We start from the raw sequence: 20,754 nt of genomic DNA on the forward strand, positions 1-20,754 counted from the left end.
GGAAGGAGGGACGGGAGGGGGTGAGGAGAGTGGGAGAAACTGCATTGTGAGGGGGAGGGAAGGAGGAGGGGAGGAGGGAGGGGGAGGGGGGAGGAGAGGAGGGAGGGAGAGAGAGGAGGAGGGAGGGAAGGAGGGAAGGGAGGGGGTGAGGAGAGCGGGAGAAACTGCAGTGTGAGGGGGAGGGGAGGAGGGAGGGGGAGAGGGGGGAGGAGAGGAGGGAGGGAGAGAGGGGGAGGAGGAGGGAGGGAGAGCGAGGAGGAGGGAGGGGGTGAGGAGAGCGGGAGAAACTGCAGTGTGAGGGGGCGGGGGGGGGGGGAGAGTGGGACAAATGTGCATGTCGGACTGGGTGCCCTGAACAATCCCTGTAGCATTAGATGGTCATTTAGCAAGAACCATCCTCACTCCCAGCTTCTTACCAATGGATTCTCTCCCAGTCGGGAATACAGCAGGAAGCTGTGGAGGTCTCCGTGCTTCATAAATGGGAGGATGACGACCGGTGATGGGAAGCCCTCATTCTCGTGGCTCTGCAGACACACTCCTGCATTCGGAGAGAGAAGAAAACCATTAAAAAACCTGAATACCAGCGCTTTGGAAATAGGGAACCTCAAAACATCACCAGACTCCGGATTGGCTGGGACAGGAGGAGATGGCAGGGCCTCCCCATTAACCCCATTGCTGCAAATGAGGGAGTGAGCGGTGTGACCTGCCTCACAACCCCTCCCCCCCTCCCTTACTGCCAAAATGGATCTGCCAGTTCCCCTCCGAGCCACTCACCATCCTGACTCGGAAATATACCGCTGTGCCTTCGCTGTCACTGGTCAAAATCCCGGGACTCCCTCCTTAACAGCACTGTGGGTGCCTGGAACGACACAGCGATGCAATGCCTCGAAGGAGGCCGGTACTAGCTCTCTAGATGTGTACGTGACTTACGACTATCTTAAGCCTGAATATTAATTTCCTGTGGATGCGATTCTCCCCAACGTCCCCGAGTGAGCACGTTGAGCCACGTACTTCCCAGCACTCACAATGCCGATACACACGTGGCTATTCTCAAGCGACCCACATTGACTAAGGGGCCTGAATGAGGAACACGCGGCGAGATGCTTTTCAGGTGCTTTGGATCGCGCCCATTGTTTTCAAGAGGAAACATTGAGGTTACCTTACCCAGTAAACGCATAACATTGGGATGGTCAAACTCCTTCATGCAGACTGCTTCTCGAAGAAAGTCCTCCATTTCAGTCCGTGTGCAGATCGCAACTGTGGGCAGGAAATGAGAGGGTCAGTAAGATGCAGATCAGGAAGGGGTTGAGATACTCACTGACAGCGGCCCACCTCGCTCAGCACTGACCATGCGGAGGTCGGCCTGTTAGAAAAGGTTTAGAGGCACAAACAGGTGGATGTCAGACAGTCATAAACACAGAGGAAACCACTTGTTTCAACATAAGACCATAAGACATAGGAGCAGAATTAGGCCACCCGGCCCATCGATTCTGCTCCGCCATTCAATCTTGGCTGATATTTTCTCATCCCCATTCTCCTGCCTTCTCCCCATAACCCCTGATCCCCTTATTAATCAAGAACCGATCTATCTCTGTCTTAAAGACACTCATTGATTTAGCCTCCACAGCCTTCTGCAGCAAAGAGTTCCACAGATTCACCACCCTCTGGCTGAAGAAATTCCTCCTCATCTCTGTTTTAAAGGATCGTCCCTTTCATCTGCGATTGTGTCCTCTGGTTCTAGTTTCTCCTACAAGTGGAAACATCCTCTCCACGTCCACTCTATCCAGGCCTCGCATTATCCTGTAAGTTTCAATAAGATCCCCCCTCATCCTTCTAAACTCCAACGAGTACAGACCCCGAGTCCTCAACCGTTCCTCATACAACAAGCTGTTCATTCCAGGGATCATTCTTGTGGACCTCCTCTGGAGCCTTTCCAAGGCCAGCACATCCTTCCTTAGATACGGGGCCCAAAACTGCTCACAATGCTCCAAATGGGGTCTGACCAGAGCCTTATACAGCCTCAGAAGTACATCCCTGGTCTTGTATTCTAGCCCTCTCGACATGAATGCTAACATTGCATTTGCCTTCTTAACTGTCGACTGAACCTGAATTCCTTAAGTGAATCGTGACCAAGGACTCCCAAGTCCCTTTGTGCTTCTGATTTCCTCAACATTTCCTCATTTAGAAAATAGTCGATGCCTCCATTCCTCCTTCCAAAGTGCATAAGCTAATTTTTCCACATTGTATTCCATCTGCCACTTCATTGCCCACTCTCCCAGCCTGTCCAAGTCCTTCTGCAGCCCCATTGCTTCCTCAATACCACCTGTCCCTCTACAGATCTTTGTATCGTCTGAAAACCTAGCAACAGGGCCTTCAACTCCTTCTTCCAGATCATTGATGTATATTGTGAAAAGTTGTGGTCCCAGCACCAACCCCCGAGGCACACCACTAGTCACCGGCTGCCATCCTGAAAAAGACCCCTTTATCCCCACTCTCTGCCTTCTGCCAGTCAGCACATCCTCAATCCATGCCAGGATCTTACCCTTAACACCACGGGCTCTTAACTTATTCAACAATCTCCTATGCGGCACCTTGTCAAAGGCCTTCTGGAAATCTAAATAAATCACGTCCACTGGTTCTCCTTTGTCTAATTTCCGTGTCTGAGTTCCTCAAAGAACTCAAACAGATTTGTCACACGTGACCTCCCCTTGACAAAGCCGCGCTGACTCAGTCCTATGGCTGTAACACTTATCCCAGAGCCTGACAAGTACTTAACCAATTCTCTTTAAAAGTTGTGGCTGCGTTTGCTCCAGGCACAATGCATTCCAGATCGCAACAACTTGCAATGTAAAATAATTCTTCTCTTCCTTCGGGTATTTTGGAATCTGTGCCTGGCTGAGGAAACAGCTTCTCCCCACCTCCTGCCAAAACCTGCCCTTAACTTTCTCTGCGTTAACCAGAATAATCTCAGCTTCTCTCTCCCCCACACCCCAGGGTCAAGGATTTCGCTGAGCGGCTGCAGGACATCCTCTGGGGGAGGGGGGGGGGGGGGGGGGGGGAGGGGGGTGAACAGCCAGAGGTCCTCGTCCACATTTGTACCAGCAACAGGTAGGTAGAGAGATGAGGACCTCAAAGCAGATTTTAGGGAATACGGAAGGAAATTAGTAATCGGAACCTCGTGGGCAGCAGTCATAGAATTTACAGTGCAGAAGGAGGCCATTCGGCCCAGCGAGTCTGCACCGGCTCTTGGAAAGAGCACCCAACCCAAGGTCAACACCTCCACCCTGTCCCCATAACCCAGTAACCCCACCCAACACTAAGGACAATTTTTTGGACACTAAGGACAATTTATCACGGCCAATCCCCCTAGCCTGCACATCTTTGGACTGTGGGAGGAAACCGGAGCACCCGGAGGAAACCCTCCCACACACGGGGAGAACGTGCAGACTCCGCACTGACAGTGACCCAAGCCGGAATCGAACCTGGGACCCTGGAGCTGTGAAGCAATTGTGCTACCCACAGTGCCTCCTGCCAGTGAGCACTGGAATAGGGGGACTGAGTGGTTGAGCACATGGCTGGAGAATCAAATAACCAATTCAACTAAATCAAATAAACTGAGGGGCAAATTAAAGGTACAGCCCCTTACAGGGAAACTGCCTTCAACAGAAACAAATCACAAATTGAACTTAAAACACCAAACCAAAACGTAAGAGGATGAGTAATGCACCCCAGTCCCTCTGGTGCCCACCGGGCCTGGAAGACCCGATGGTGCCCCTGGGTCCTCTCTCCAAGGACACCTGGATCAGAGCACGTGGAGTATAAATACTGGAATGGTTCACTTAAATTGAACGTGTCTGGGCTGTACTTTCCATCCAATTCTATGCACAGGTGACCATACCTGAGCAGGGGCCAGGGTGAATACCCCTGGCAAGAAACAGTGTTCCTGGTGGCGGGTGGCACCAGCAGAGAGGAACACAGTGTCACTCTCCATCCAAAGCACCTGCTTGGGTACTTGGACTCTTTAGAGACTCCATTTGGTTCCCAGCGAGAGCTCCGTCCACATCAACTGGGCCCCATTAAAAACCCTTCGGCCAATCGGACGTCATAGCCCACTTACTTTTCATCGTCTTGACAGCCACTTTGAGAAGATAATCATCCTGGTTCAACTGTCCCTCCATGACCGAGCCAAACTCCCCTGGGCAAAATAAATCAATATGTACATTAAGGTGAAAGAGATCAAACGAGGCTACGTGTTTCGCTTTTCCACGAAGGAATTAGTCGGGTCTCGACAAATGAGCCTAACCCCAATCCTCAATCCCACTCCTAATCCCAATATCATATCAATCCTAACCCCAATAACAATCCCAATCTTCATCCATTTTCCAATCCCAATCTTCATCCTACTGCCAATCCCAATCTTCATCCATTTACCGATCCCAATCTCAATCCCAATCTTCATCCTACTGCCAATCCCAATCTCAATCCCAATCTTCATCCTACTGCCAATCCCAATCTCAATCCCAATCTTCATCCTACTGCCAATCCCAATCTCAATCCCAATCTTCATCCTACTGCCAATCCCAATCTCAATCCCAATCTTCATCCATTTGCCAATCCCAATCTCAATCCCAATCTTCATCCATTTACCGATCCCAATCTCAATCCCAATCTTCATCCTACTGCCAATCTCAATCCCAATCTTCATCCATTTACCGATCTCAATCTCAATCCCAATCTTCATCCTACTGCTAATCCCAATCTTCATCCAATTACCGATCTCAATCTCAATCCCAATCTTCATCCATTTACCGATCCCAATCTCAATCCCAATCTTCATCCTACTGCCAATCTCAATCCCAATCTTCATCCATTTACCGATCTCAATCTCAATCCCAATCTTCATCCTACTGCTAATCCCAATCTTCATCCAATTACCGATCTCAATCTCAATCCCAATCTTCATCCTACTGCCAATCTCAATCCCAATCTTCATCCTACTGCCAATCCCAATCTTAATCCCAATCTTCATCCTACGCCAATCCCAATCTTCATCCATTTACCGATCTCAATCTCAATCCCAATCTTCATCCTACTGCCAATCCCAATCTCAATCCCAATCTTCATCCTACTGCCAATCCCAATCTCAATCCCAATCTTCATCCTACTGCCAATCCCAATCTCAATCCCAATCTTCATCCATTTACCGATCCCAATCTCAATCCCAATCTTCATCCATTTGCCAATCCCAATCTCAGTCCCAATATTCATCCTATTGCCCAATCACAATTCCAATCCTAATTCTAACCCTATTCCAAATTCAATCCTAATATACATCCTAAATACTGGTTGAAGACTGAACTCCTGACAGAGGTGAGAATTGGTGGTTATAGGATTTGGCGGAGTGTCAAACAAGCAAGGCACTGCTCGGGGTACTGAGATGGTGGAAGTGGTGCCAAGGTATGAAAGGAAATTTGTTCACAGGACCAATTTCAGGGCAGGGTCGAATGAAGGAGCTGGTCTCAGGATTGGACACATTTTGAAAAGCTTTCAACTGGGAGGTTCAACGCTGCTATGAATAACTCTGGAGTAAAACGATAGTCTGTTTTAGGGAATTGGGTAGTTGGAATAGGATGGTCATGTGATAAAACCTCCAGGAATATAGCCAACCAGAGTTGGTAATCTCTCTGGTTGCAGAGATCAGGTTAAGACAGGACTGGTGAAAAGGATAGTTACGACAGCATACGGGACACTTGCCTTTATCAATCGTGGCATAGATTATAAGAGCAGTGAGGTTATGTTGGAGCTGTACAGGAACTTGGTGAGGCCGCAGCTGGAGCACTGTGTGCAGTTCTGGTCGCCACATTATAGGAAGGATGTGATTGCACTGGAGGGGGTGCAGAGGAGATTCACCAGGATGTTGCCTGGGATGGAACATTTCCGCTGTGAAGAGAAGCTGGATAAGCTCAGGTTGTTTTCCTGTGAGCAGGGAGGGCTGAGGGGCGACCTGATTGAGGTGTAGAAGATTAAGAGAGGCATGGACAGGGTGGATAGGAAGCAGCTATTCCCCTTAGTTGAAGGCTCAATAACAAGGGGGCATAATATTAAGTTGAGGAGCAGGAGGTTTAGAGGGTATTGGAGGAAAACAATTTTCACCCAGAGCGTGGTGAGAATCTGGAATGGGTGGCCTGGGAGGGTAGTTGAGACAGGAAACCTCGCAATCTTTAAAAAGCACTTGGATGACCTCTTGAAATGTCTCATTAATGTCTTATTAATGATCTCATTAAACTTCACTCTGGACCAAAACAACTCCTTCATTTGGGGGACGCAGAATTGACCCTTCTGCGTGTTCATTGTGCTGGGGGAGTGCCCCCCCGCATGCAGCAGGAGCCCCCGCCCCCCCCCCACCCCCGAACCACACTCTGGTCCTTACCTTCTCCTAACGTCTTGCCCAACGCCAACTTGTGTCGGTCAACCATCACATCCTGGAGCAATTCTTTGAGGTTGTCACTGATTCCCAGAGTGTTCACTGCGGCATTGCGAGAGGGAAACAAAACACCAAAATTAACAACTCTGCTAATGGCCGAGCAAGACACTCACGGTTCGACAGCAATGAGGGATGGGCAACAAACACTGGCTTTAGTGATGCCCGCACCTCCCTGAAGAATGAAACAATTGGAAAGGCTGGGCCTGGCATGACGACTATGGTGTAAACGGGTCAGACGTCAGCCACGCCCACATTCCATGAAACAATACATTTTAGAAAATAAAACTTCAGTGCGAACAGAGTCAAGCTGACCAACAGCGATCGTCATGTCCTCTAATTCAGGTCAGAAAATACCAGAACTGAGAGGGCAGAACTGTCAAAAATTGAAAAGGTTGGGGTTTTTGTCCTAGAAAAGAGACGACTGAGAGGCAACCTGATTGACGGGCAGCATGGTGGCACAGTGGTTAGCACTGCATCCTCACAGTAGTACAAGTGGATAACACTGTGGCTTCACAGCGCCAGGCTCCCAGGTTGGGCAGCACGGTAGCACAAGTGGATAGCACTGTGGCTTCATAGCACCAGGGTCCCAGGTTCGATTCCCCGCTGGGTCACTGTCTGTGCGGAGTCTGCACGTTCTCCCCGTGTGTGCGTGGGTTTCCTCCGGGTGCTCCGGTTTCCTCCCACAGTCCAAAGACGTGCAGGTTAGGTGGATTGGCCATGATAAATTGCCCTTTGTGACCAAAAAGGTTAGGAGGGGTTATTGGGTGATGGGGATAGGGTGGAAGTGAGGGCTTAAGTGGATCGGTGCAGACTCGATGGGCTGAATGGCCTCCTTCTGCACTGTATGTTCTATGTTCTATGTTCTCACAGCGCCAGGGACCCGGGTTCGATTGCAACCTTGGGTCACTGTCTGTGCGGAGTCTGCACATTCTCCCCGTGTCGGCGTGGGTTTCCTCCGGCTGCTCCGGTTTCCTCCCACAAGTCCCGAAAGACGTGCTGTTAGGTAATTTGGACATTCTGAATTCTCCCTCGGTGTACCTGAACAGGCGCCGGAATGTGTCGACTAGGGGATTTTCACAGTAACTTTGTTGCAGTGTTAATGTAAGCCTACTTGTGACAATAACGATTATTATTATTATTATAGAACAGGGCAGCCAATTAGCACATGTGGGCCTAGAGTTTGGACTCGGCAAATCCACAGCCACCTCGAGAAAAAGTGCCCAGAATATTCACCTGGGGTAAAGCGGGGTCAGGAAGGTGGGGCCTGCCTCCCCCGTACACCAATCAGAGGTGGCCACAGGGGCTGCTAAGTGCTCACGATCTCTGGGACAATTTTACACTTGCTTTCTGGAACACTAAGCTCCCTTACCCTTACATCCCACCCGCTTCCCATTCATACCAACCAATCCCATATAACCCGTATGCCAACCTATGACCCCGCGCCCATCCCCATGGCCCTTATAGCCCCATGTCAACTATTTCTTTACAACCTCCTCAAGTTTTGAAACAAACTATGAGCTAACAAGCATCCCCCCCCCCACCCCCTGTGATATTGATAGAAAGGCAGTCAGGTATTAATAATGCTCTGATGGTAGCACTTAGGGTTATGTCAACAAATAGCTATTGAAACCGCCAGAGCAGATTTTTCCAATCTGACACAGGCAATTTTGTTTTCAATTTTCTAATACAGGGCTGTTCACTACAGACCTTGTCAACCCTTCAAGGGCACTTAAAAATTCACTTAAGATTCATAACTTCCACATTGTGGAATAAGGCCCCTGATTCAAAAATATCAGGAGCCGGGAGTTTCACCTGGTGCCGCTGCTAGCCCCTCACCGGTCCCAGGATCGGTGAGAGTTTGACGCATATTTTTTTTGATCGTAAAAGACGACACATGTTTCGCTGGTATCGGCGCTGAGCTGCTGAAACGGAGAATCCGGCCCGGGATCTGTTTGAACTCAGCACGGAGTTTAAATAATCCATTGAGATTAGGCTTCCCATTTCGGAATCACATCCTGTCCTGTGAACTTTGCCCACTCCCAGGTTGCTCCAGGTTGTCCTTTGGATATTCCCTAAATCACCACGTATCTGCAAATATGCCGGCCAAACGTTAGAGCCCAGAATCGGGCTGTTACAACAATTGGTTTACCGCAGTGTTTATACCCAACACAAATCTTTACCATCCCTCTTTATGTGACCCCCATCAACATCTCCCAGGATTACACAATGGTTACAGCCCAGCACGAGACTGCTTCTGGATTCCAGAAACCTGACCCCGAGGCGGAAGTACGGCTGCCATCAGTCCAGGATTATCCAAGTGTTTCACGGAGCTGAGGACCTGTTCCCCGGACCGGCCAGCAAATCTCAGGAGAATCATTGGCGTGTTAAAAAGTGTCTTGTTTGAATATTCCCTGAATAGTTTGGTTTCTCAGTTATACAAATAGGGGCCCTTGAAACAATGGCAAAAAAGAGAGAGTTTGACTTGACGTTCTGGGTCGCGTGATCAAATCTCCAGGATTTGGTCCTGTCAGAGTTGGCAACTGAATAGAAAGCCTGCGATTCGATACACGGAGGCTGCTAAAGAGTCAAACACGAGGAGATCATCCCCTGTTTTGTTGTCAATGTTTGGGTGATGGGAGAGTGGGGAGGTCGAAACAGCGGAAAACAATGTTTCACCTCATTTCTTTGCAACGCAACATAAAATTGATTTAACACTTGGCCTGTGTTCTGGGCCGGGAGCTGAGGTCGATTTTCCTAAATTTTCACCAGCCGCTCCTGCCAAGGCGTGGATTTGGCAAAGGACAATCCTCCCTCTGTTTACTCTGCTGTTCTCATTCATTCCGGCTCCACTTCCCAATCCAAGGAGTTACAGAGTGTGGGTTAGACCTAGCCTGCCGGAATGTCAGCCAGATTGTTAACCAATCGGAGGAACGTACACCACATTCATTCCATTCTTCGCCCAGTCAAAAGCAATGGATGTGCCTGAGGCAGCATCGCTTACACAGCCTGGATAGGCTCATCTGCTAGTGCCTATCCTCCCTATCTCAGGGCCCTCTTCCAGGCCCTATTAGCCTCCCTATCTCAGTAACGTCCTCCAGCCCTACAACCCTCCCTATCTCAGTAACCTCCTCCAGCCACTCCAACCCTCCCTATCTCTGTGCCTCTTCCAGCCCCTATTACCCTCCCTCTCCTGTAATCTCCTCCAGCCACTCCAACCCTTCCTATCTCTGTATCCTCTTCCAGCCCCTACAACCCTCCCTATCTCAGTAACCTCATCCAATCCCTCTTATCCTTCCTAGCTCAGTAACCTCTTCCAGACTCTATCACTCGCCCTATCTCAGTAACCTCCTCCAGCCCCATTACCCTCCTTACCTCAGTAACCTCCTCCAGCCACTCCAACCCTCCCTATCTCAGTAACCTCTTCCAGCCACTCCAACCCTCCCTATGTGGCATCACAGTGGTTAGCACTGTTGCTTCACAGCACCAGGGTCCCAGGTTCGATTCCCGGCTTTGGTCACGGTCTGTGCGGAGTCTGCACGTTCTCCCCGTGTCTGCGTGGGTTTCCTCTGGATGCTCCGGTTTCCTCCCACTAGTCCTAAAAGACGTGCTATTAGGTAATTTGGACATTCTGAATTCCCCCTCTGTGTACCCGAACAGGTGCCGGAGTGTGGCGACTAGGGGCTTTTCACAGTAACTTAATTGCAGTGTTAATGTAAGCCTACTTGTGACACTAGTAAAATTATTATTATTATCTTTGTAACCTCCTCCAGCCACCCCAACCTCCCTATCTCTGTGACCTCCTCCACCAATTCAATCCTCCCTATCTCTGTAACCTCTTCCAGCCGCTCCAACCCTCCCTATCTCTGCAACCTCCTCAAGCACGTATAACCCTCCCTATCTCTGTAACCTCCTCCAGCCGCTCCAACCCGCCCTATCTCTGCAACCTCCTCCACCAATACAACCCTCCCTATATCTGTAACCTCCTCCAGCAATACAATTCTCCCAATCTCAGTAACCTTCTCCAACCCTCCCTAACTTTGTAGCCTCTTCCAGCCACTCCAGACCTCCCTGTCTCTGTATCCTTCTTCAACCCTTACAATCCACCCTATCTCAGTAAGCTCCTCTAGCCACTCCAGAACTCCCTACCTCTGTATCCTCCTCCAGACCATACAACCCTGCCAATCTCTGCACCCTCCTCCACATCCTTTCTGTAACACGCTCCGACAACTGCAACCCTCCCTATATCTGCAACCTCCTCCAGTCCCTCCAACCCTCACTAACTCTGCAACCTCCTCCAGTCCCAATAACTCTCCCTATCCCTGTCACCTCCTCCAACCCTCCTGCTATGTATCTGGGAATACATTCTTGCTGGTTGTGCATCACCTGATGTACAGTGACGTCAGTAGTGTTTGCGCGGGCTTTAGGGAAATCACCATTTTGACTGCATTGAGCCATACCCTTGATAAACCTCGCGTCGTGTTTTACACCAACCCAGAGTGTGGGCAGCTCCAAGCCTTTTCTCTTTGTGGTAACAAAGAAATGTAAGAGGAGCGGAAGCCGGCGACGAGGACTGGAAAGAAGATTTGCGCTGACAAATTGTTGAACGTCATCGGGGGCAACGGAAGATTCTCGAGATCGGACTCACACAGATGTTGGGCAAAATATTGGCACTGATGTGAAGGTTTAACAAAAATGTTCGACAGCAACTGTCAGTCAGATATTATGGACCGGGTTTAGCGAACACTAAAGTATATCATGGAGTGCCACAATTTCTAATAGATTTTGGTTATGGGGTGCACAAGGGCCCACTTTACAGGTGTGATACAACAGAGAGCTAAAGTCTGTTTAAAACAAAACAATGCTTATTCTATGAATCCAGTTAACATTATATAAACCCACAGTAAACATCTTACCAACTACCAACATTGATAACCCCCCAAAAAGATACAGTAGTCTAGAGGTAACCCTTAGTAACTTTCCTAGCAACATCCATGGGTCAAAAAACCCAAACAACAATAGGTTTGCATTCCTTACAGAAACAGGTATTACTTTGAAATCATCAAGTGATCTGGAAACATTCTTTAGCATGAAGAGAGAGAGGCCAAAATACATCTGCTTGGTTTGAATGCAGCTCTCCAACTGAAAGCGGAACTAAACACTGAGCCAAAAACAGGTCCCAGCTTAAAGCGAAACTAAAAAGCAGAGCAGAGCTCAGCTCCACCCACTCACTGGCATCACTGCAGCCATTGGATAAAACATGGACTCTCACATGACAAAGAAGACTCTGGCAGTCGGGGAAGGCTTGCTGGTGTTGTAATGGGCGGGATCTGGGCTGCAGGGAACGTGCATGCGGTGACAGTACACGGTTTGGGGGAAAGGGGATTTTGAAGTCTGACGTCTCTGCACAGGTCACTACTCGGTTGGAAAGTCGAAATGTTTAGGCATAAAATAGAAAAGGATTTGCTAGTTGCTCGTTGAAGGGATTGTTTGTGCCAAACTTTCCTGCACAGTCAGAAGGGATAAAGTGTAAACCTCAGGAGTCAGGATCCACAAATAGTGGGAAAAACACAGGGCTGGATTCTCCATTATTGAGACTACACCCCCCACGCCGGCGGAAAAACGGAGGAGTTTTACTCCTGAAATTCCTGCAAAAAAGTTAAAGGAATTCACAGCCCTGCAGGGGGCTAGCAGGGACCCGAAGTGAATCTCGCAGCTTTTGCTGCAGATACGGGCCCCCGCATCCCGGGTCAGAGGACGCGCACCACGGCGGACTCAGACCGTGGAGCCAGACCGAAGAAATAGACGTGAGTCCCAGCCCCCGCACATTAAATCCCCAGCTGCCTATAAGGCCCCCCCCCCCCCGAAAGCCTCCCCGAAATCGATGGAGGACGATTCAAGGTGGTAGGGCACTTGTGATGCGCGAAGCCTCGCCTTACCGAATAGGAGCTGAATTGTCTCACCGCATGGCGGACGGAAGAGATAGGCCGATAGCATTTGCGTCAAGGACATTGGCCGCTGAGGAACGCATGCACACTCAGAGAAACGGATGGGAATTGCCATCGCAGTCGCGGTGAAGATCTTTCACCAGGACGTGTATGGCCGTCGATTCACCACTGTGACAGACCACAAGCCATTGCTGCAGCTTTTTTTAAAGAGGACAAGGTGATCCCGCCAATAGTGTCTGTCCAATTCAGCGATGGGCCCTGTTGCTAACAGCGTATGAATACACCTTCGAGCATCGCCCGGGTATGCCATTTGCAAACGCAGACATTCCCGGCCCCGGGTCACCGTCCTTGAGGAGTTTGCACATTCTCCCCCTGTCTGTGTGGGTCCCACCCCCAAAACCCAAAGATGTGCAGGGTAAGTGGATTGGCCGCGCTAAATTGTCCCTTAATTGGACGAAAAAGGAATTGGGCGTTCTAAATGTTAAAAAAAGAACTCCGGGCCTTTGAAGCCAAAATGCGGATGCCCAGCGTGGAAGACGGCACGTCCTGTGGGCGGGGGGGCTCGCGTGGTGGTCCCAGGCCAGGGCAGAGATGCCATCCTTCAGCATCCGCACAACAGCCACCCAGGGGTGTCGGAGATGAAGGTTCTGGCCCGCAGCTGTGTGTGGAGGCCAGACCTGGGTGGCGCGATCGAACGACTGGCCCTACAGGGCACCACATGCCAGGAACAGCAGAAACTCTTCCCTGCCATCCCTCTGCATCCATGGGAATGGCCAGGCTGGCCTTGGGAGCGCCTGCATTCCGGTCCACTGGACCTTTCCAGGGCTCAATGTTTTGACTCACGGTTGACATTCCAAGTGGCTGGAAGTGCATCGGATGTCGTCCACCACGTCGAAGGCCATGGTTGAGAAACTCCGGCTTTTCTTTAGCACCCACGCCATTCCAGAGGTGCTGGTCACAAGCAATGCCCCCCCCCCCCCCCCCACCTCCCCGAGCGACGAATGGTTTCTGAAGAGTAACAGGGTGCGGCACCTTCCACAGGGGTCTGAAGAAACAGGGTCCGCGGACGCGCGACTGGCAAGATTTATGTTCGCCGATCGGACCACGCGGCATGCCGCGACGGGCGTAGCGCCAACGGAACTATTGATGGGCCGGTGACTCAGGCCCCGCCTCAGCCTCAGGTTCCCTGATATTGGTGGGAAAGTTCGACAGGGTCAGGGCCTGCAGGGCTGAATCCAGGAGTTTCAAACCAGGGGAAGTACTTTACGTCCGCAACGTCAGGGGCGGTTGGACTCCAGGTGGACTCCAGGGGGCGGTTGTACAACAGACGGGCCCGGTTTCATATCGGGTGCAGACGCAAGAACACATGGTGCGGAAGCATCTTGACCACCTCAGGTGCAGAGAACCCAGCATTAAGCCACTTCACCCCTTCAGAGAAACCGTCTTCCAGCCACTCCCCTGGCACATGGAGGCCTGGGGGCATCACCCCCTAGGGGGCCCCCCCCAGCACCGAGATACGAGAGGTGGTAGACTCCAGCTCGGAAATGGAAACCCAGGTTTCCGAGACCTCCGCTGGTGACCGAGTCAGGTATCAGTCCCCAGCTGTGTACCCCCCAGACGGTCATCGAGAAAGCGACGCTCCCCGACGCCCCCCTGATGCTGACCCATTGGAAGTGCAGCCACGAGAGAGGCAGAGCAGGATCGGATCAAATTCTTTCTGACAGTCCAAATATACAACATCCACTGCACCACCATGATGCGGTCATCAATTCACACGAGACAGGGAGTTGAAGTGAACGGTGGCTTTAATCGACTTGAACAGTGCCTGCCTGCGACTGCTCTGCTATTGAGAGCCGCCTACAGGGCAGCTGCTCTTTACACCTCCCCTCAAGGGGGCGGAGCCAGGGGCGGAGCCCACAAGGGCAGCAACATGATACAATCAGTGTAGTACAGTACAATGGTCCATAGGTGGAGCCCACATGGGCAACAGCGTGGTACAATGTAGTACAGTGGTGAATGGTTACTATAATATGTTCACCACATTCACCCCCTGTTAAAAAATCCAGACGGGGGTGAAGGGCTCACAGGTTCAGTCTGTCCGGTGCCCTGATGGTGCGCTGCGATCGCCGGAGCTCTGGTTTCGCAGCGGGCACGGGTGTTGAACCCGTCGGTGCGGGCATGGGTGGTGAACTCGTCGACGCTGGCACAGGTGTGGACTCCGGGAGCGTGTCTTCAGGCGCTTCATTCCTGTAGGTCGGCGAAGGAAGGTGTATCGGAGGGGGTGTGGAGGCCATGTGGGGGGGGGGGGGCGCTGTTTGTGTAGGTTGGGGGGGGGTAGGTTGGGGTGATGGTAGGTGATCCTGCGGGTGCCAGGTCCCGGAGGGAGACTGTGCCCTGTCGGCCGTCAGGATGCTCTTCGTATGCGTACGGGGGGTTGGTGTGAAGGAGCTGGACCCTCTCGACCAGGGGGGTGGGACTTATGGCTCCTTACATGTTTGTGGAGTAGGACGGGCCCCGGTGCGTCAGCCAGGATGGAAGCGAGACGCCGGAGGTGGATTTCCTGGGGAAACAAACAAGCGGTCATGAGGGGTCTCGTTCGTGGCTGTGGAAAGGAGGGGCCTAATGGAGTGGAGCGCGTCGGGGAGGACCTCCTGCCAGTGGGAAACTGGGAGATTCCTGGACCGTAGGGCCAGGAGAACGGCCTTCCATACCGTCGCGTTCTCCCTCTCCACCTGCCCGTTTCCCCTGTGGTTATAACTGGTAGTTCTGCTCGAGGCGGTGCCCTTACCAAGCAGGTACTGACACAGTTCATCGCTCATAAACGAGGAGCCCTGGTCACTGTGAATGTCCGTGGGGAAACCGAACAGGGTGAAGACACTGTGCAGGGCTTTAATGACGGTGGCCGCGGTCATGTCGGGGCAGGGGATGGCAAAGGGGAAGCCACAGCTCGTCGATGATGTTGAGGAAATATGTGTTGCGGTTGTTGGAGGGGAGGGGCCCTTTGAAATCGATACTGAGGCACTCAAAGGGCCGGGATGCCTTTACCAGGTGGGCTTTATCCGGTCGATAGAAGTGCAGCTCGCACTCCGCGCAGATCGGGCAGTCCCTGGTCATGGCTCTGGCCTCCTCGATGGAGTAGGGCGGGTTGCGGGCCTTGATGTAGTGGAGAAGCCGGGTGACCCCCCCGGGTGGCAGAGGTCATCATGGATAGCACGTAGTCGGTCATCTTGCGCGCTGGCGCATGTGCCGCGGGACAGGGCATCTGGGGGCTCGTTGAGCTTCCCAGGGCGATACACGATATCGTAATTATAGGTGGAGAGTTCGATCCTCCACCTCAAGATCTTATCACTCTTGATCTTGCCCCGCAGCGTATTATCGAATATGAAGGCTACCAACCGTTGGTCGGTGACGAGGGTAAACTTCCTACCAGCGAGGTAGTGCCTCCAGTGCTGTACAGCTTCCACGATGGCTTGAGCTTCTTTTTCGACTGAGGAGTGTCGAATCTCGGAGGCGTTGAGGGTACGGGAAAAAATGCCACTGACCTGCCTGCCTGGTTAAGGGTAGCGGCGAGAGCGACCTCTGACGCGTCGCTCTCCACCTGGAAGGGGATGGACTCGTCCACCGCGCGCATCGCGGCCTTGGCAATATCTGCCTTGGTGCGGCTGAAGGCCTGGCGGGCCTCAGCTGCCAGTGGGAAGGTGGTAGCTTTGATCAGTTGTCCGCGTAGTTGGGGACCCACTGGGTGTAATAGGAAAAGAACCCAAGGCACCTTTTCAGGACCTTGGGGCAGTGGGGAAGGGGGAGTTGCAGGAGGAGCCGCATACGGTCGGGGTCGGGCCCTAGGACTCCGTTTTCCACGACATCGCTGAGGATGGCTCATCTGGTTGTGCGGGAAACACATTTCTCCTTGTCATAAGTGAGGTTGAGGGCTTGGGCGGTTTGCAGAAACCTCTGGAGGTTGGCGTCGTGGTCCTGCTGGTCGTGGCCGCAGAAGTTGACGTTGTCCAGATGCGGAAATGTGGCCCGCAGCCCGTACTGGTCCACCATTCGGTCCATCATTCTTTGAAAGACCGAGACCTCGTTGGTGACGCCGAAGGGGACCCGGAGGAAGTGGAAGAGGCGGCCGTCTACCTCAAAGGCCGTGTCATGGCAGTCGTCCGGGCGGATTGGGAGCTGGTGGTCTGCGGACTTCAGATCCACCGTGGAGACACACGGTCGTGTGCGATCTGATTAACCATGTCCGCTATCCGGGGAAGGGGGTACGCATCGAGAAGCGTGTACCCATTTATGGTTTGGCTGTCGTCTACAACTATCCGGTTCTTTTCCCCGGTCCTGACGACCACCACCTGGGTTCTCCAGGGGCTATTGCTGCCTCGGTGATTCCCTCTCGCAAGAGTCGCTGGACCTCGGACCTGATAACAGTCCTGTCCTGGATGCTGTACCGCCTGCTTCTGGTGGCGACTGGCTTACAGTCGGCGGTGAGGTTTGCGAAGAGCGGGGGAGGGTTGACCTTCAGGGTTGTGAGGCTACATACGATGAGAGGGGGTAAGGGCCCGACGAACTTCAGGGTCAGGCTCCTGAGGTTGCACTGGAAGTCCAGTCCCAACAGAAGAGGAGCGCAGAGATCGAGGAGTACATACAGCTTAAAGTTTGCGTATTCGACGCTTTGTATTGCGAGGTTCGCGACTGTGGACCTCCGGATCTGCACTGAGTGCGATCCGGAAGCGAGGGAAATTGTTTGAAATGCGGGGGAGATTTGGAGCGAAAGCGCCTTACCGTGTCTGGGTGAACGAAGCTCTCTGTGCTCCCAGAGTCAAACAGGCAAGGCGTTTCGTGTCCATTGACCCGGACGGTCATCATGGAGTTCCAGAGGTGCTTTGGGCGTGACTGGTCGAGGGTGACCGCGCCGAGTTGCGGGTAGCCGGTGTGGTCAGAGGTGGTGGTGTGGTCCCAAGATGGCGGCCCCCGTCGGTCGCACGTGTCGGGCGGCGAGGAAGATGGCGTCCAGGATGGTGGCCCACATGAGTCGCACATGGCGGGCCGCGTGGGAGACGGTGGCCAAGATGGCAGCCCCCGGGAGTCGCATGTGTTGCGCGGAGTCGAAGATGGCTGCCCCCAGGTACAGCACGAGGGCAGATGACGCGTCAGAAGGGGGCGGAGCCGGCTGGCACGCAGCCACGCTGCGGGGTCTGCGGGCCTGTGAGTCTGAGAGTCGGGCCTGTGGTTTGGAGAAATTGCACCTGGCCAGGCAAACTTTGGCAAAGCGTCCTTTCTTGCCGCAGTCGCTACAGGTCGCGTTCCGAGCCGGGCAGCGCTGCCTGGGGTGCTGGGTTCTGGCCGCAGAAATAGCAGGGCAGCGCCCCGGGTTGGGTGGGCAGCCGCGCGGCACAGGCCTGGGGTACCCTCTGGTCGGGAGTCCACGAGGGGGTCGCGTGGGCGGAAGGGAATGCGTTGAGGCTTTTCTAGAGAGGTGGCTAGTTTTACCGTCTCTTCTAGGTCGAGGGCGCCCTTCTCGAGCAGGCGCTGTCTGACGTAGTTGGACCGGACTCCAGCCACGTAGGCGTCCCGGGCGGCGAATTCCATGTGTTGGGAGGCCGTGACGGCCTTGTAGTTGCAGCTTCGCGCGAGGACCTTGAGGCCGCGTAGGTACTCCTCCAGCGATCCCCCGGGGCGTTGGCGGCGAGTGGCGAGGAGATGCCGCGCGTACACTTCGTTCATTGGCCTCACGTAGAGGCGCTTCAGCATCGCGAGGGCGTCTGCGTATGTGGTCGCTTCCTCGAGTTGTACGGAGATTCGATGCCTCACCTGGGCGTGGAGGAGGCTCAGCTTCTGATCGTCGGTGACGGAAGGCGAGGCGGAGGCGGCGAGGTAGGCCTCGAAACATCGGAGCCAGTGTGAAAAAATCCCTTCGGCTTCCACGGCCTGTGGGTCGAGTTCCAGTCGGCCAGGTTTGAGGGCTGCTTCCATCGCGATGTTGTAGTTGATTAAATTGATGCGACCATCTATTCACACGAGACAGAGAGTTGAAGTAAACAGTGGCTTTAATCAACTAGAACAGTGCCTGCCTGCGACTGCTCTGCACTGAGAGCCGCCTACAGGGCAGCTGCTCATTATACCGCCCCTCAAGGGGGCAGAGCCAAGGGCGGAGCCCACAAGGGCACCAACATGATACAATCAGTGCAGTACAGTACAATGGTCCATAGGTGGAGCCCACATGGCAACAGCATGATACAATGTAGTACAGTGGTGAATGGTTACTGTAATACGTTTTCCACACACACCATCATCCAATACCAGTGTCACCCCGTCAAAGGACTCAATTAAAATTCATCAGACATGACTTGCCCCTGACAAAGCCATGTTGTATTTGCTGCATATTTCATAAATGTCACAAACAAACAGTAATCGTGTTTATATTTACCAACCCGGTGACTAATTATTGGGCAGCTGAAGGCCAGACGTTGGGTATTTTTGGTCAATTCAGTACTGTTGCGACTCTGGGCCAAGTGGGGTTCGACCCCGGCCCAGGGGCTCATAACAACTCAAACTGTCGCAAAATAAAGATGCCCAACGCATCATTTACTTTTAGTCCTCGCTGATAATTATCGTTTGTTTATTGGCTGCGAGTTGTGGGGTGAACTTGTCAGGGGAAAGAATCCAAGGTCACGCTGTCTTTGGAATGTTCACATTCTCTGAGAACTGGGTAAATGTGATAAACGATGTGTTAACTCCAGACAAACTAACAGTAAACACCAGGCTGCGGTTTGTATCACAACATTTACAAGGGAGTGGAATTTCCAATGTCAGATTGGGAAGCCTGCAATTAGGCCCAATAAGTGCTCTCTCTCTCTCTCCCTCTGTCCCTCTCTCTCTCTCGCTCCAGGAGGGGGAGTGTGGGAACCAACATCAATGCACATTTTGTGGATTAGAATTTGCAGCATTGTGTTATGGGCGAGGCGTTTCCAGACCCCAAATTGTATCATGGAGTTCAACCAACCTCTCCAAACCATTACAAGGGGACATAAATTTAAGGTGAAAGGTGGAAGATATAGGAGGGATATCAGAGGTAAGTTCTTTACCCAGAGAGTAGTGGGGGCATGAAATGCACTGCCTGTGGAAGTAGTTGAGTCGGAAACATTCGGGACCTTCAAGCAGCTATTGGATAGGTACATGGATTACGGTGAAATGATATCGTGTAGATTTATTTGTTCTTAAGGGCAGCACGGTAGCATTGTGGATAGCACTATTGCTTCACAGCTCCATGGTCCCAGGTTCGATTCCGGCTTGGGTCACTGTCTGTGCGGAGTCTGCACCTCCTCCCCATGTCTGCGTGGGTTTCCTCCGGGTGCTCCGGTTTCCTCCCACAGTCCAAAGATGTGCAGGTTAGGTGAATTGGCCAATGATAAATTGCCCTTATTGTCCAAAGTTGCCCTTGGTGTTGGGTAGAGGTGTTGAGTTTGGGTAGGGTGCTCTTTCCAAGAGCCGGTGCAGACTCAAAGGGCCGAATGGCCTCCTTCTGCACTGTAAATTCAATGATAATCTATGATTAATCTAGGACAAAGGTTCGGCACAACATCGTGGGCCGAAGGGCCTGTTCTGTGCTGTATTTTCTATGTTCTATGTTCTCTCCCTTTAATGGATTTGTTGCTTTTCCTAGCACACGGCTTTTTCCCCTAGGTATGGTATTACAATTATGGACACGTGGGTTTTTAAACACAAAACACTGTTTATTCCATGAACTCAACTGAACATCCTAAATAAACATTGGATCTCTTAACACCCCTTACTTCAAAGATAACTCAGAAAATATTGCAACAGTAAATAATTCCTTAAAATGTTCCTTCAAACTTCCAAGAGACTTAACACCTTTAAACAAAATCACATCAGGTTAAAGGCTTCACTATTATGAGTTTATATCACTCAACTGGTCCAGAGATAGTCTTTCATGGCAGAGATCCAGCTCACTGCAAAACACAGACACACACCCAGCTCTTTTCAAACTGCCAAAACTGCAAAACTAAACTGCAAAATGGCTGACCTGAGCTCAGCCCACCCACTCTCTGACATCACTGTTTTCTTAAAGGTACATTGCTTAAACATCCATGTCTTAAAGGTATTCTCACATGACACCTCCCCCCAAGAAAAAAAAACCCATCAACATCAAGATGATTTCATTTTTCACTTTTGCACCGTCCACTAAGAAATGTACACAGTAAATATAACTGATCGTTTGTTTAAAAAAAAAAAAACACATGCAAACAGGTTTAATAATAGAGTCCATTTTTCTTTATTCTTCTTCCGCCAACCGAAATCCTTCTCGATTGA

General features: G+C 51.8%; 1 protein-coding gene across 1 annotated transcript in view; it reads right to left on the bottom strand.

Annotated features, from left to right (window-relative positions):
• The window catches only part of axl (AXL receptor tyrosine kinase), a 235,568-nt gene that overhangs the window by 27,382 nt on the left and 187,432 nt on the right, over window positions 1–20,754 (bottom strand). The window contains exons 13-16 of the mRNA XM_072490274.1: window positions 6,431–6,526; window positions 4,118–4,195; window positions 1,165–1,257; window positions 417–538 (exon numbers count right to left, since the gene is read on the bottom strand). Of these exons, the coding sequence (XP_072346375.1) occupies window positions 417–538; window positions 1,165–1,257; window positions 4,118–4,195; window positions 6,431–6,526 (389 nt within the window). The remainder of the gene's footprint in view (window positions 1–416; window positions 539–1,164; window positions 1,258–4,117; window positions 4,196–6,430; window positions 6,527–20,754) is intronic.

The sequence above is a fragment of the Scyliorhinus torazame genome, chromosome 25 (genome assembly GCF_047496885.1).
Source record: "Scyliorhinus torazame isolate Kashiwa2021f chromosome 25, sScyTor2.1, whole genome shotgun sequence".
In the NCBI taxonomy this organism is placed as follows: Eukaryota; Metazoa; Chordata; class Chondrichthyes; order Carcharhiniformes; family Scyliorhinidae; genus Scyliorhinus; species Scyliorhinus torazame.